Source organism: Oncorhynchus mykiss, chromosome 5 (genome assembly GCF_013265735.2).
Source record: "Oncorhynchus mykiss isolate Arlee chromosome 5, USDA_OmykA_1.1, whole genome shotgun sequence".
In the NCBI taxonomy this organism is placed as follows: Eukaryota; Metazoa; Chordata; class Actinopteri; order Salmoniformes; family Salmonidae; genus Oncorhynchus; species Oncorhynchus mykiss.
The window spans coordinates 63,669,439-63,685,119 of NC_048569.1; the positions used below are offsets into that span (position 1 = coordinate 63,669,439).

At 42.9% G+C, this 15,681-nt stretch overlaps 2 protein-coding genes across 2 annotated transcripts; both read left to right on the forward strand.

Moving 5' to 3' along the window:
* The first annotated feature begins 762 nt into the window (after positions 1–762).
* Positions 763–2,566, forward strand: si:dkey-172o19.2 (nuclear factor interleukin-3-regulated protein). The gene is made up of 2 exons (XM_021601330.2): positions 763–869; positions 1,355–2,566. Exon 2 carries the CDS (start codon positions 1,368–1,370, stop codon positions 2,001–2,003), a length of 636 nt encoding a protein of 211 aa, XP_021457005.2. The 5' UTR covers positions 763–869; positions 1,355–1,367; the 3' UTR covers positions 2,004–2,566.
* A 4,404-nt stretch (positions 2,567–6,970) lies between these two features.
* Positions 6,971–15,410, forward strand: nfil3-4 (nuclear factor, interleukin 3 regulated, member 4). Its single transcript, XM_021603821.2, has 2 exons — positions 6,971–7,182; positions 14,109–15,410. Exon 2 carries the CDS (start codon positions 14,216–14,218, stop codon positions 15,053–15,055), a length of 840 nt encoding a protein of 279 aa, XP_021459496.2. The 5' UTR covers positions 6,971–7,182; positions 14,109–14,215; the 3' UTR covers positions 15,056–15,410.
* The last annotated feature ends 271 nt before the right edge of the window (positions 15,411–15,681 follow it).

Below are 15,681 nucleotides of genomic sequence, written 5' to 3' on the forward strand. Positions count from 1 at the left end.
CAAATACCTGAAAGGCCGTCCACCACATTGTTTTCAGCCACCATATGTTATCAGTTCAGTGCAGGTAAATGAAGAGGAAACCACTTCAGACAATGGTGATGCCACCTGGTACCTGTAATATAATGAATCCTGAAATCACTACCATGCACAAGTCTGAGCACCACAACAAGCCCTGCCACTGTCTACAAAATCTCTAAATGTATCCCTACTCCCACAGACAGTTGCTTTTTCACTTCTACAGTAATGGCATAAAAGGCATACTTGTGGTAAGTGAAACTAGACATTTATTCAGGTGAATGTCTGTGGTTTAACCCTTTCAGTTCTAGGAAATAGAGACTTTATGAGTCATTGCGACCACAGAATCGGTCAGGTAGTTGAGCTTCGGCAGTTTGGAACTAAGGAAGACCTATGGATGAGTCACAAGAGAGCGCAAGCAACATGTTCACCGCAACTGCACCCTCTTCTCACAGGACAGTCCCCCACTTACTGCCTGGACAATCCTCCACTCACCACACGCCCATTGGCCCATCCACAGATACATGATAAAGTACACAAACACTGGCCCATTTCTGTGGAGAGGAGGCTTGTAAAAGGTAGGCTACGGCTACGTTGACAATACATAGGGCAGGTCATTTAGATCCTTTCTGGATTTACTTTTTACAACGGTGATCTGGATTTCACCTTTCAGAACTCCTGAAGAAACTAGACACAATCATTGATAATGACCATTGTTTCTGTCAACCACACAGACGAGCGCGCTTGCACAGAAATAAACACACAACATGCACAAAAGTTTCACAGCTCAGAGCGAAATATGCGCCTTGTCTCATTATCACTTCAGCACTTCACATCGTGACAGCGACAAAAAGGTAGGCCTGCTAGAGCTTGTAGCCAAACTATATTTCAAACCTCAACTCCTCTTATACTTCCTAAAAACTCACTAAACAGAATTTATATGTCATGGCAAAATGTATAGGATGCAGAAAACACACGACAAAAGCCCAAAACGCTGTTCAGATTTTCTTATTTTTTTGTAAAAGTTAAATATCTAAATGGTCACTTGCTTACCAAAACTGCATTTAAACATAACCTAGAGCACTGTGTAGTTAATTGTTTTAGTCTTTTCCCATCAGCATTTTCAATGTATTGGTTGAAATTCCAGCCTTGGCTACTTTTGTATAAATATTTTGTATAAAGTCTAATCTTCTTTTTATAATATTTTCTGCAGCCTTTGAATTAGGCTTAGCTTGCAGACCCACTATGCAACACATCACAAGTAATAAATCAGGTGTGAATAACGTCTTCAAAAGCAATTGTACTATAGAGCCTTTACAGCCTCTTTGTCCTCTCATAGCCTACTGAGTGACATGTCTACCCCACGGAGTAGCGAAAGGCCCCTGGAGGATATGGGCCAGCCCTCCTCCTCAGTGGAGAGCAGTGGTGGGGAGGAGGAGATGTGGGACCCTGGCCTCCTCTTCCCAGAGGTCCGGCCGTCCCTTCTGGACCACAGACAACTGAGGCTCCGGACCTGCCAGAGCCATCTGTACCCCAGCACGCGCCGCAAAAGAGAGATGACCCCTGCCGATAAAAAGGACGCCAACTACTGGGATAAGCGCCACAAGAACAACGAGTCGGCCAAGCGCTCGCAGGAGAAGAGGAGGGTGAATGACCTGATGCTGGAGGGCCAGCTGCTGGCCCTGAGTGAGGAGAATGCCCGGCTGAGGGCTGAGTTGATCACCCTGCAGTACCACATGGGCCTGGGTAAAGAGGCAGGCCCAGCCACCCTGCGTTCCCATGGCACGGTTCCACTGCACAGCCTGCTGCCCTGTCTGAGTCACTCATCAGTGCCTACCAATCTGTGGATGCCCTGGGGCTCCCTCTGCCTCCCCCAGCCAGCCCTGTACCCCAGCCTGCCTCTCTACCTGCCACACTGGAGGAGTATGAGCGGCAGAACCAGGCCCTGGACATACACAGAAGCTTCAGGGGCAGGTTCAACAAATTGACTCAGCTCAGAAGGTACCTCAGTCCAGACAGCTGCTAGCTAACGGCGTGGTTTAGAACAAATCAACCCCAGATTATACACAGGCCTAATTTAATGGCATGTATTCAATGTCAGATCATGTCAAATAATACATGGACACTGTATTTATTGAGTGGTTGCTAATCAATTGCAAATCATAGTTTAAAATATTGTTATAAATACCATATGTGTATTAATTACATTTTGAGAGTGAACTGGGAGTTTATTAAAATAATCTCAGACTGTTACATGAGGAATATGACACCGGTATTTTCAGTGAATTTGTGGTGATTTTCTATTTAGTTGAATAGGATATAAAAGATAATATGTGGAAATTATACCTCTTTGCATATCTTAAAAATGAGCAGGTTGGTTTTTATATTTTATATTTAGGACAGCAAATAAGTAGTCTATATTCTGTGGAACACAAGATGGGGCTCCATAGAATGTCCTCTTCATATTCTGCTGAATATCTAATACAAGTGTTATTTTTCAAATGACACATCAATACAACTGGTTTAACCACTTTTACAAGTACAGTGAAGATTAAATTATTCAGGGGTAAAATAGACCGACTGCACCCCCCCCCCCCCCCCAATTAAATGTTGCATTTTTAACACCAATGGAATAAAAAAAGATATTTTTCAAAGAGCAGAAAACATTTTTCACATTCTCATATAAACAAGTAGGGTAGTAATGAAAGCAGTCAAAGATACATTTTCAATCACTTTTAATTCAATCGCTCGCTCTGTTCTGTACACAAACACAATTGCTGTATTAGCCTAATGGCAAGCATAAGAAAAACTAACACGACAATCAACCTTCTAAAACACACTCTGCAACTATGGATTTAAAATGCTTCGACCGCTAAAAAACGGAGATGAGCAATATTGGTTTGAATTTGACTGTTCAAAAAGCAGTTTTTCTGCAGTGTGAAGCTTCGAATAAGGCTTCACTGAAACTAGGTGCTCTTTTTGGTTGGTTGGTGGGTGGTAATCCCCACGCCGTGAATTCCCTTATTGCCAACTATTGCACATTAGTTAAATATACAGTACCATTCAAAAGTTTGAACACACCTACTCATTCAATGGTTTTTCTTTATTTTTACTGTTTTCTACATTGTAGAATAATAGTGAAGACATCAAAACTATGAAATAACACATATGGAATCATGTAGTAACCAAAACATTTAGAAACAATTTGTTAAAGGCCTAGTGCTTTTCTTACTACTGATTAGAACATTGGTGGCCAACCTTTTGCCTTGATGACAGCTTTGCACACTCTTGGCATTCTCTCAACCAGCTTCACATGGAATGCTTTTCCAACAGTCTTGAAGGAGTTCTCACATATGCTGAGCACTTGTCGGCTGCTTTTCCTTCCCTCTGCGATCCAACTCATCCCAAACCATCTCAATTGGGTTGAGGTCGGGTGATTGTGGAGGCCAGGTCATCTGATGCAGCACTCCATCACTCTCCTTCTTGGTCAAATAGCCCTTACACAGCCTGGAGGTGTGTTGGGTCACTGTCCTGTTGAAAAACAAAATGATAGTCCCACTAAGTGCAAACCAGCCATGCTGGTTAAGTGTGCCTTGAATTCTAAATAAATCACAGACAGTGTCACCAGCAAAGCACCCCCACACCTCTTCCTCCATGCTTCACCTTGGGAACCCCACATGCAGATATCATCTATTCTCTTACTCTGCGTCTCACAAAGACACTTTGGTTGGAACCCATAATCTCAAATTTGGACTCATCAGACCGAAGGACAGATTTCCACTGGTCTAATGTCCATAACTCATGTTTCTTGGCCTAAGCAAGTCTCTTCTTATTATTGGTGTCCTTTAGTAATGGTTTCTTTGCAGGAATTCGACCACGAAGGCCTGATTCACAGTCTCCTCTGAACAGTTGATGTTTAAATGTCTGTTTCTTGAACTCTGTGAAGCATTTATTTGGGCTGCAATTTCTGAGGCTGGTAACTCTAATGAACTTATCCTCTGCAGCAGAGGTTACTCTGGGTAATCCTTTCCTGTGGTGGTCCTAATGAGAGCCAGTTTCATCATAGTGCCTGATGGTTTTTGTGACTACACTTGAAGAAATGTTCAAAGTTTCTCTTTACTTATTTGAGCTGTTCTTGCCATAATATGGACTTGGTATTTAACCAAATAAGGCTATCTTCTGTACACCACCCCTACCTTGTCACAACACAACTGATTAGCTCAAACGCATTAAGAAGGAAAGAAATTCCACAAATTAACTTTTAACAAGGCACACCTGTTAATTTAAATGCATTCCAGGTGACTACCTCATGAAGCTGGTTGAGAGAATGCTAAGAGTGTGCAAAGCTGTCATTAAGGCTTTGAATTACTTTGAAGAACCTCAAATATAAAATATATTTTGATTTGTTTAACACTTTTTTGGTTACTACATGATTCCATATGTGTTATTTCATAGTTGATGTCTTCACTATTATTCTACAATGTAGAAAATAGTTAAAAAATAAATAAAAACCCTTGAATGAGTAGATTTGTCCAAACGTTTGACTGGTAGGCTAATTCAATGCATTTTTATCGAAAAGCGGGCGTTTTACCAATTCACATACTGATATGCCTTAGAATGGCTGGCTGGTTGCTGGCTGGCTGCAACCTGGTCTCAGAGCATTTCGTATTTTTCTGTAGGTAAATCCCAGACACTCCATTTAGTATATGTTACGTTTCATATGGTATGTATTCATTTGTGGATGTCAATCACCAACTATTACAATTCATATTATATGTTACGAATATGCAAAACATACAATATGTTACGAATTTGCAAAACTCATGGGTATGTTACGAATTCTAGCTAGGCGGCCAAGTGGCTAACGTTAGCTAGCTGGCCAACGCTAGCTAGGCTAGGGGTAAGGGTTAAGTTTAGGAGTTGGGTTAAAGGGTTAAGGTTAGGGGAAGGTTTAAAGTCAGGTAACCTTTCCTCTAACCTTAACCCTTTTCCTAAACCACGTTTAACACCTTGAAGTATGGCGATTCACAGTATACCCTTCAGTAGCTTTAACTGCACATCTAAGATGACGCCACCGATGTTCTAAACAGTGGTAAGAAAAGCACTAGGCTTATGATTAATTCATATTTTCACACTTGTGCACATAGACCTCTCACCATTGTAAACTGTGCACCTACAGGTGTTCCAGTACAGACTTGCCAAGATAATATCAAGTGATTCTAGAACACCAAATTCCTACAGTAGCCTACTCATTGTCAAATAACAAAATACAATACTTCTATACAAGTTATTTATACCAGCCATATGTGAACTCCATTTCATGTGGGTGAGGAGAGCTCACGAGAGAAGAGTGTCATTGCCACGCTGCTCTGGGGTGTGAAACCAATGGTGCTGAATGGTGACAGCATGGACACGTCTGTTAACACCAGACTCTTTTGAGCACATGTCATTTTTGACTGAGGCCCTTCACACTCATGTGAGAACATCACTCATTCAATATGAGATATGGTTTCCCTATCATCACCTCCTGCCTGCTGCTATGGCAGTAAATAGCTGAATGTATGACTATAAATACAATTCAAACCAAACTAAAGCCATTTAGTGCACAGTAACTACAAAACGAGTATAGCTACAGCTATAGTAACAAAACGACTACTAGTAATAGTAAGAAAACGAGATGACATTGGAGACCTAACTGGGTAACTAATGAACCCTTGAAGCATGGTCATCACTCAACGGAAAGAAAATTCAGAGTTGACCAGATGTCTCCATAGGTCCCGTAATGGTTGATTTCCACTGGCCACATTCTACGGGCTGGTTTCCCAGAACCTAAATTAAACATATTGCTGCACTAAAAAGCCAATTGGATATTTTTCATCGAAAGTGCTTTTTAGTACAGGACTAGGCTTGACCTGAATCAGGAAAACCCACTATTCTTCATGAGTAAACCCTTACTAGGCATCCAGCAGAAGGCACTGCAGTATAGCACTGTACTGCACAACACGTTATAATCTATGGCAATCCATGCAATAATGTCTACCTGCAGACTGCAGTTACTACAAGGAGCGCCCAGCATGAAACGCCTATTAGCATTGCCTCACTACATGCCACGCCCACTGCTGTTGAGGCTGCTTGTAACAGTAGGCCTGCCTGCGACCCGCGGATAGACCCTTCTCAAAAAAAAAACAAGAATTGTTTCTATGATAAGCCACTAGATGGAGTACTGTACAACATGACATGGAATCTCAGTCATGACATGCTTGGTCAATAAAGTATTGTTTGTCAAAATCTTCCAAATCATACAGGTCAACCCCCCTAAAAAAATGTATGTCAAATTGCAAGAAGTAATTATGAATTAGTTGTTAACAAACTAGAAAGATCATGACAGTTGTGAACAAATGTAGCCTAACTGTTGACGCTGGATAATTAAAACGTTGGTTGACACAGTAGGACTATGTTATTTCACCATTGCACTGGAATCTCCCAATCTTAGCAGGATTGTACTTGACCTCAGGTTTACAGCATGATCCTTTATAATAAAGCTATACAACGTTTTGACAGGATCCCACTTCCAGTGTTTACCCCAGTAGACAAAGAAATGTCACCCCTAGTATGACAAAGGACAAACCTTTTATTAAAAGTTGTTGTGTAAAACTGGTCATATGAGGTAAACTGCCTTATCACACCCAATAATACAGAGTGATAGGTAAGGGGCTAGAAAGAGAGAAACGGGAAGGACCTGGTAAGCCAGGTACCAGATCTAATGGCTGACACTTCCAGCCTCCCTCTGCTCAAACACATCTCCCAGACGATGAAAATAAGTAAGCCACGACCACCACATTGAGGGTGACTGAGGAGGATACAGACACACAGAACAGAAGGGATGGGCTAGGCTAGGTGGAGTGGGGGGTAGACAGACTTAATATGCTAAGAAAGAGAGAAAAAAAGGTTGAGTGTGAGGTCACACATTGTGGTGGTCTGTGACGAAGCCACTTTACCGTAGGTGAACTTCAGGTGAGATACAGGGGAAGGATGAGTATACAGTTCTGTAAGTTACCGTCTGCTGCTCACAGAGACACAATGGGCGGGCGGTGGAACATTGACTGAGGTCATTGTCACATTGCGTCAGTGTTGTACTTACTGGAATATAGTTGCCAGCAGCAGAAGGTAAGGTCCTGTGTTCATTTTCATAACATTTTCACTCACCTCTGTGGTGGACAGACAATGTCTAAATTAAAGTTCCCTATACATATGACATATCGAGCTACAGAGAGTAAGGTAAATGGGTCAAATATGTTATTTTTCTTACCCAATGCACTGGCAGTCCACAGCTTGACTTGCCGCTGTCACTCTCAAGTCTCAACTTGGAGCAGTAATCAGAGAATTATACTTTCAACACCGAAACGTTTGTCTTAACTTACAGTATTCTGGTTTTCAGACTTTTTGGAGGTGTTACAATAGCAAGTCTATTTTAGACGTGGTATCTCAGATCTGGGTATATTTTAAATGAGGTGACTTCCCTATTACAAACAGATAACACATTTGATAAAACTTTGATACTGGCTATGATCTAGTTCTTGAAACAGATGAACAACTTTCTTTAACTTATTTAGAATACCTTTGTGCAACATACAAAAAGCACTACAATCATGCTACTTTGGGCATTTTTGTTGCATAAGTGACATCTAGGAGAAATGTGAAACGTTCGTCAGCCTGTGTAGGACCTGTAAGACCTTTCCAAATGTACATAGTAAAAGTGATTATAGCAATGACAAAATGTTTTTAAGTGACCAATTATTGTTCTAAATAAAAGAGGGGGAAAAGGTATCGTTGAAAAAAACAGAGATATCAGCAGATAATATTATCTTCAAGTAAACATTTATTTTTGGTATTTTATTCCCTGTTGAAAACAGTACAAACTGTGCAGATGTACAAAGGTTTAGTTAGTCTGGCTCTACATGTAGATGGTAGAACAACCAGAAAATGAATAATGGAGCTTTTTGCTGTTCTTCTTCTGTCGACGAGAAAATGTTAAAGTGTCAATAAAAGTGTTAGTAAAGTACTTTTATGAAAAACAGTGTTTATAAAACAGTACTTTTCCTATAGACTCTAGACACATACAATGCAAGAAAGTTGCTACAGTACATTCCTAACTAATTTGATATCTTATATTTCAAGGAATGTATGTGTTAACTGAAAAGGCATGCTTGTGGTAAAGGCAATATTCTCTGGAGAATTTAAGAGGTACTGGACATCCATGTTTTGTTATTGCCGCCATGACAGATCGCTGAAAACATTAACAGTAAAAGTCAGGAGGTTAACCAATGGTTTCCTATTAGGTACCAGGGAGAGAGACTCAAGTACTTCAAAAAGCAAGGAAGGAAACAACAACAGACCAACTGGTGCTGTGACTTATGCTGTAAAAAAACGGATAGGTGTCAAAAGAAGAAGTTTAAAAGTTTCTTACTAAAAAGCAGTGTCTATAATTAGCGTGTCAATAAGCAGCAGGTGCAGTAACTCACGCAGTGAGGGACTCGTCTCTGGAGAGGACTGTTCAGGAAGCTGAGCAACACTCTGCTGCAGTCCTCTGTTGTCCTACTCACTACACAGCAGCAGTGCTCTCCACTTGCTAGGCCTCAGCCCTTGACCCCTGACAAATGTCCTCCAACTCACCGTTGGGGCAAGTTTTAGGCCACTCTGCCATCACGACACAACTCTGCTCTACCTCCAGCAACCAGCAACTCTAGCACCTGGCTATAAACATGCAGCACCCCATGAAATATTTTAGCAACGTCAATGAGGTTTAAAATGGTTTGGGTATGATTGTACACTCCATAAGCAGATTGTTTGCTTCTAGTTATGAATTGATGAAGAAGAGGCATAAATCATTATGGTTTGCAATTTTTCTAGCTTGTTGCACAACAATGTAAAGAGAAGGCACAACAGCATGGGAAACCTTGAGAAGTTTGCCCACAAGCCTTGGACAGAGGTCCATCTACAGTATATTTAGAGCAGGGGATTGGGCAGACTCGGTGCATTTTCAATCTCAAGGTGCTGGTACTCTCCACCACAAGGCAGAGCTTTACTCTCTGTCTCTCACCTCAGTCTTTGGGTACATTTTGATGCCCTTCGCTCTGACTGCCACTTCAAAGAGTAAGTATAGCAGCAAAGCACAACAGAGTTGGTCTACTGTAAACTTGAAGAAGAAATAATATTTTTATCACAAAGTTGTATTTCCTGGGGTTCTCATACTTGCAACATGCTCCTTCGCAATAGTGTTAGTAATCATAACATTGCATTTTTGCTTCAGGCTATGCCAAGATCTACATAATGAATCTAATAGAAGGATAGGACAGACAGACTTCTCACAAAGTATTAATAAAAAAGAGAACTTGCAGGACATTTCACGATAAGTCGAGGTAACATTATAAGAAGCTATAATAGCTATGTTATGTGGCAAAAAGGAAAACACGAAGCAGACTCAACTCTTTAAAAACCTGCTTTGTGTAAAATATTGTGTGCTATAGCTAGGAACATGAAAACGTGACTCTGAATGACAACATAAGGCTGTTTGTTTATTTCCAATATTACAACGATTCTTCTCAAGAAATGTAGTGCGCTTCATGTTTTAATTTGCTTACCATGATACTTCTGAATATCATGACACTGGCAAACCCTATGACCCATAGAAATGAACAATTCATTGTTATTTTGACCTTTGGGGAATTTTGTAAAAACACACAGATGTAGTTTGTTGCTTTAAAATACAGACCAAATATCAAAAGTGCACAGAGAGAGCCATGTTGTCATCAAACACAGGATATCTTACACATCTAGATAATGATACCTGTGTGATAGCATCTGTAATCGTTCTCATTTCATTAGTTATCTTCAGATGATGTACCTGCCAGTATAATTACACCAGTTTAGGATGGACAATTATGCACAATTGTGATTGTGATCAGACTTTGATAAAACATATGAGTAAGTAGTATCACCCAAGTGCACAGTCATTTATGGGATGTTTAAAGCATTGGAAATCCTCCCTGGTCTTTGTGGTTGAATCTGTGTTTGAAATGCACTGCTCGATTGAGGGACCTTAACGATAATTGTATGTGTGGGGTACAGCGATGAGGTAGACATTCAAAAATCATGTTAAACACTATTATTGCACACAGAGTGAGTCCATTCAACTTATTTTGTGACTTGTTAAGCAAATTTTTACTCCTGAACTTATTTTGGTTTGCCGTAACAAAAGAGTTGAATAGTTATTGACTCAAGTCTTTTCAGCTTTTCATTATTAATTAAATTGTAACAACTTCTAAAAACATGATTCCTCTTTGACATTATGGGGTATTGTGTGTAGGCCAGTGACAGTTTTAAATTCAGGCTGTAACACAACCACATTTAGAAAAATTCAAGGTGTGTGTCTACTTTCTGAAGGCACTGTATGTGTGTGTGTTGGAGTGTCCGTGTAGTATGTGTGAGTAAAGTCCAGTGAGTGTGCATACAGCCAGCGCAAGAGAGTTAGTGCAAAAAGAAGGGGATCAATGCAAATCAAATCAAATTTATTTATATAGCCCTTCGTACATCAGCTGATATCTCAAAGTGCTGTACAGAAACCCAGCCTAAAACCCCAAACAGCAAGCAATGCAGGTGTAGAAGCACGGTGGCTAGGAAAAACTCCCTAGAAAGGCCAAAACCTAGGAAGAAACCTAGAGAGGAACCAGGCTATGTGGGGTGGCCAGTCCTCTTCTGGCTGTGCCGGGTGGAGATTATAACAGAACATGGCCAAGATGTTCAAATGTTCATAAATGACCAGCATGGTCGAATAATAATAAGGCAGAACAGTTGAAACTGGAGCAGCAGCACGGTCAGGTGGACTGGGGACAGCAAGGAGTCATCATGTCAGCTAGTCCTGGGGCATGGTCCTCCGAGAGAGAGAAAGAAAGAGAGAAGGAGAGAATTAGAGAACGCACACTTAGATTCACACAGGACACCGAATAGGACAGGAGAAGTACTCCAGATATAACAAACTGACCCTAGCCCCCCGACACATAAACTACTGCAGCATAAATACTGGAGGCTGAGACAGGAGGGGTCAGGAGACACTGTGGCCCCATCCGAGGACACCCCCGGACAGGGCCAAACAGGAAGGATATAACCCCACCCACTTTGCCAAAGCACAGCCCCCACACCACTAGAGGGATATCTTCAACCACCAACTTACCATCCTGAGACAAAGACCTCCTCCCACAAAGACCTCCGCCACGGCACAACCCAAGGGGGGGCGCCAACCCAGACAGGATGACCACAAATAGTCTAGGTTGCCATTTGATTAAATGTTCATCAGTCGTAAGGCTTGCAGGTAGAAGCTGTTCAGGATCCCTTTGGTCCCAGACTTGGAGTCTTTGACGATTTTTAGGGCCCTGACACTAACTTGTATAGAGGTCCTGGATGGCAGGAAGCTTGGCCCCAGTGATATACTGGGCCGTACGCACTACCCTCTGTAGTGCCTTACGGTCGGATGCCAAGCAGTTGTCATACCAAGCGGTGATGCAGCCAGTCAAGATGCTCTCAATGGTGCAGCTGGAGAACCTTTTGAGGATCTGAGAGGCCATGCTAAATCTTTTCAGCCTCCTGAGGGGACTCTGTCGGTGTGTTTGGACCATGATAGGTCCTCAGTGCTGTGGACACCGAGGAACTCTCGACCCGATCCACTACAGCCCTGTCGATGTGAATGTGGGCGTGCTCCCCATCTGTTTCCTGTAGTCTACGATCAGCTCCTTTGTCTTGTTGACATTGAGGGAGAGGTTGTTGTACTGGCCATGTCTGACTTCCTCCCTGTAAGTTGTCTCATTGTCGTCGGTGATCAGGCCTATCACCGGTGTGTTGTCGGCAAACTTAATGAAGGTGTTGGAGTGGTGGGTGAATAGGGAGTACAGGAAGGGACTAAACATGCACCCCTGAGGGGCCCCCGTGTTGAGAGTTAGCGTGGTGGATGTGTTGTTGCCTACCCTCACTACCTGTGGAGCCCGTCAGAAAATCCATGATAGCGTTGCAGAGGAAGGTGTTTAATCCCAGCGTCCTCAAATCAAATGAAATGTCATTTGTCACATGCGCCGAATACAACTGCTGTAGACTTTACCGGGTCCTTAGCTTAGTCCTGAGCTTGGAGGGCACGATGGTGTTGAACGCTGAGCTGCAGTGAATGAACAGCATTCTCACATACTGTAGGTGTTCCTTTTGTCTGTGTGGGAAAGGGCAGTGAGGAGTGCAACCGAGATTGCGTCATCTGTGGATCTGTAGTGCAAATCTCTAGTGGATTTTTGTCTATGTCACACATGCACTTATCTCAATAGCAACACACCACTACAGGACCTTAGCTTGTCCCTGCATACTCTGTCTATAACTACTTCAGCCTATAGAGCTACATTCATCTGGTCTCCTTCTGGGGATTCTTGTAGTTATTATGTTGCTCTGGTGGTTATGCTGCTGGCATCACGGGGCTGACAGCTGGTACAGAATGGTCTCAGCGCTCTCTGCTGTAGGGAAACATGGTGGCCAAACAACATCAATCAGCAGCCAACATTGAAATCCAAACCAATCAATCAAACTATTGAGCTGCATAACACTGACATTCAGACAGATCAGAGTTCACATTGGGACATGGTGCGCTCATTAATAAGCATGTAATGGGTCAGGAGTGGCTTTACACTGGCTAAAAAGATGAACATGCACAATAGCTCGATAACATGTAACTGTAGGAATTTGGTTTCAGATGTTCCCAGATTGATTAAGAATATCTCAGTCTGATGTTTCTGCATATGTGTGTGAGAGAGTGCGTCTGTGTATTCACTTCACACACTACACACACAGGCCGCGTAGTCTCATAGCTGTGGTTAAGCAAATCTAACATAGCCTTTTTCCTCCTGCACAGCTTCCCACCAAACCCACTCACCCACCCACTCACCCTCCCCTGCAATGAAACAGATGAGCAGGGCTCCATTGTAGTGTTTTTTCATCTGAGGGTTTCTATGTTCCTGTTTGTACGTATTGTCCTCTGGCTAGGGCACATGCCGTCTCACTCCTAACTGACCCCCCTCTAATCTCCATGTAAGGGGCGAGGGACAGAAAATGAAAGGGAGGTAGAAGAGATGGAGCAAGCGGTGTGCACATTGCAGACAATCCGTAGCTGGGGGTGGACAAGTGAGTGCACCATCAAAAAAAGATGACTGTGAGAGTGTGTGTGTATGTGGGAGAGAGAAAAAGAGAGAGAGAGAGAGAAAGCAAGAGAGCAGCATTGTGAAAACAAAACCTTGCTTGTTTCTAAAACGAGCCTGCTCTGCACCGAGCAGATTGCGTGTGTTTGTAACTCTCAATCACTTGACTTGTCCGCTCTATCAGCCACGAATCAGTATGTCACAAATGACATGTAGCTCATATCTTAACTTTGCAAATCATTAAATTTTACTATTACTATTTTCTCAACTATGTGTATTCAGTGTCTAAGCTAGGAGAAGAATACAAGTTGATTAGTCAAGTTGAAAGAAGAGGCAGGTCCAGAGAAGTTCCTGTGTCAAATCTAGAAATTGTTTGTGTGAATGACATAAGAGCTGGTAGAGCCGAGACCAGCCACATAATACCGTATCATACCATATCATACCTGCCTCATGTCCATCTTACATACTATATTAATCACCCAATTCAACTTACTTGAACACTCCGGAAGTCTTTCAGACAAAGATTATTTTAGTCACACTAGAGGGGCTAGTTACACCTCAGACAACTCCTCCTCTCTGGCTTTCCACCACTGTTTGATTCAGCTTGTCTAGACGTGGAGGTGTCTGGTCTCAAAGACAGACTGAGGGCTGGGCAGTGGGCTGACAGTGGTCTGACAGTGGGATAGGAGTGGGCTTTGTGGCTCTATAACAGCATTTCATTCAAAGCTGTCAACGGTCAAACACAAAAATCAATCAATTTTCTGATCTGTGACCCAGGCACTTAAACATACTGTATAGCAGAAATGTGGAAATGTATAGCCTATACATACAATTTGACAAATACTTTACTAATTAACCTGCCCTTCACAGGTGACATCCTAGAAAACCAACCTGAAAGAAGTGCATGAGAAGTTACTTATCTTCCTTTTACCTGCCCAACAAAGAAACAGCCATCCTATTTTCTATACTGAGACCAGATGGAACCCATGTCGCTATCTCCAAACGGGAGCATCGAGGAAGTGGAGGACGGTCACATAGCCTACCTAGATGGGGAGCTGGCACCCAAGGGCCTGCGGCGCAAGAGAGAGTTTATCCCAAATGAGAAGAAGGACGCCACCTACTGGGAGAAGCGTCGCAAGAACAACGAGGCGGCCAAGCGGTCGCGGGAGAAGAGGAGGGTGAACGATTATGTGCTGGAGAGCCGCCTGGTGGCCATGAGTGAAGAGAACGCCCGGTTGAACACAGAACTGCTGGCCCTCAAACTCCACTTTGGCCTGGTGAGCCCTGCGGCCTACGCTGCCCACCAGAACAGCCTGCTACGGCTCCGCCATGCGAACACCTATAGCCCCCAGTCTCCGCCACCCAGCAGCTCAACCCAGTCCCTGGACAGGGATGTCTACTGGGGCAGGAGTCCCAGCTACAGAGACCCTTCCACCCTGCCCACTTACCACCACCGACCCTCCGTCCTGACTGGGCAACCTGCCCCTGCCCTGATCCATCCACATGCTCTACCAACCAGAAGGGGCTATCCATACATCTTAGACATGCCCAGTGTCCTCCACCCTGCAAACTCATCCTCCCTTCTCCTGCCCCCGCTTCTCCCCCCTGCCCTATCGTCGTGGCCGGGGGTTCCCCTGCTGAGGCCCACCCCTAAGAGAAGGTGTTCAGATGAGGAGGGGGAACAGCAGGTCCCAGCAGCCTCCTCCAGCGGTGTATTACCACACAAGCTGAGGCTGAAGACCCCCAGAGCTTCTACTGTCCTTAGGGATGTCAGAGATAGGGCCTCCCCCCCACTCCCGGTTTATGTATCTGACTGACCACACTGCACAGAGCAGACCAACCACAGCGCTGGAACATTGACACCAAAGTTATAGCAAAGACGTTATGTACAACTTAAAACAGACATTTGTTTGATTTATTAATTATTGTTTTTGCTTCTCTGCCATGCTTCTTTAGTGTCCAAGTTAACGGGATAAAATCTATTATAGCATACTTTACTGTAAATTCTGCTTAATTAGCCGGACTTTAAGTGTTTTATAGCACTGAGAGACTCCAGTTCACTTACAGTATGTATGTAAAACTCAATATGGGCAGCCAATATAATAATTTGATTTTAACTTTTTGGAATGGATGGAATTTATCTTTTCAAATTAATAAATTCCTCTTATTGTTCACTCTTTACTGATTAGCACACAAAGTGTGTGTGTGTGTGTGTGTGTGTGTGTGTGTGTGTGTGTGCTGCAATGTGTAGGCTACCGCTTGGGTAATGTTTATGTTATGTTGGCTGCCTGGTAGAGCAAGCACTGAGGTCTTGAAGTTGAGATGAGGGGAAAATACCAGACATGACATGAAAGGAGATGAATTTCAACATAACTTGAGACATATTCTGTGTATAATATAGGTGTGAGAACTTAGTGGTTAGTTTCTTGTACCTGCTATAACC

Bases quoted from the DNA above. Each gene is read 5' to 3' on its own strand.
- si:dkey-172o19.2 (XM_021601330.2), top strand. From the start codon at position 1,368: ATGTCTACCCCACGGAGTAGCGAAAGGCCCCTGGAGGATATGGGCCAG.
- nfil3-4 (XM_021603821.2), top strand. From the start codon at position 14,216: ATGGAACCCATGTCGCTATCTCCAAACGGGAGCATCGAGGAAGTGGAG.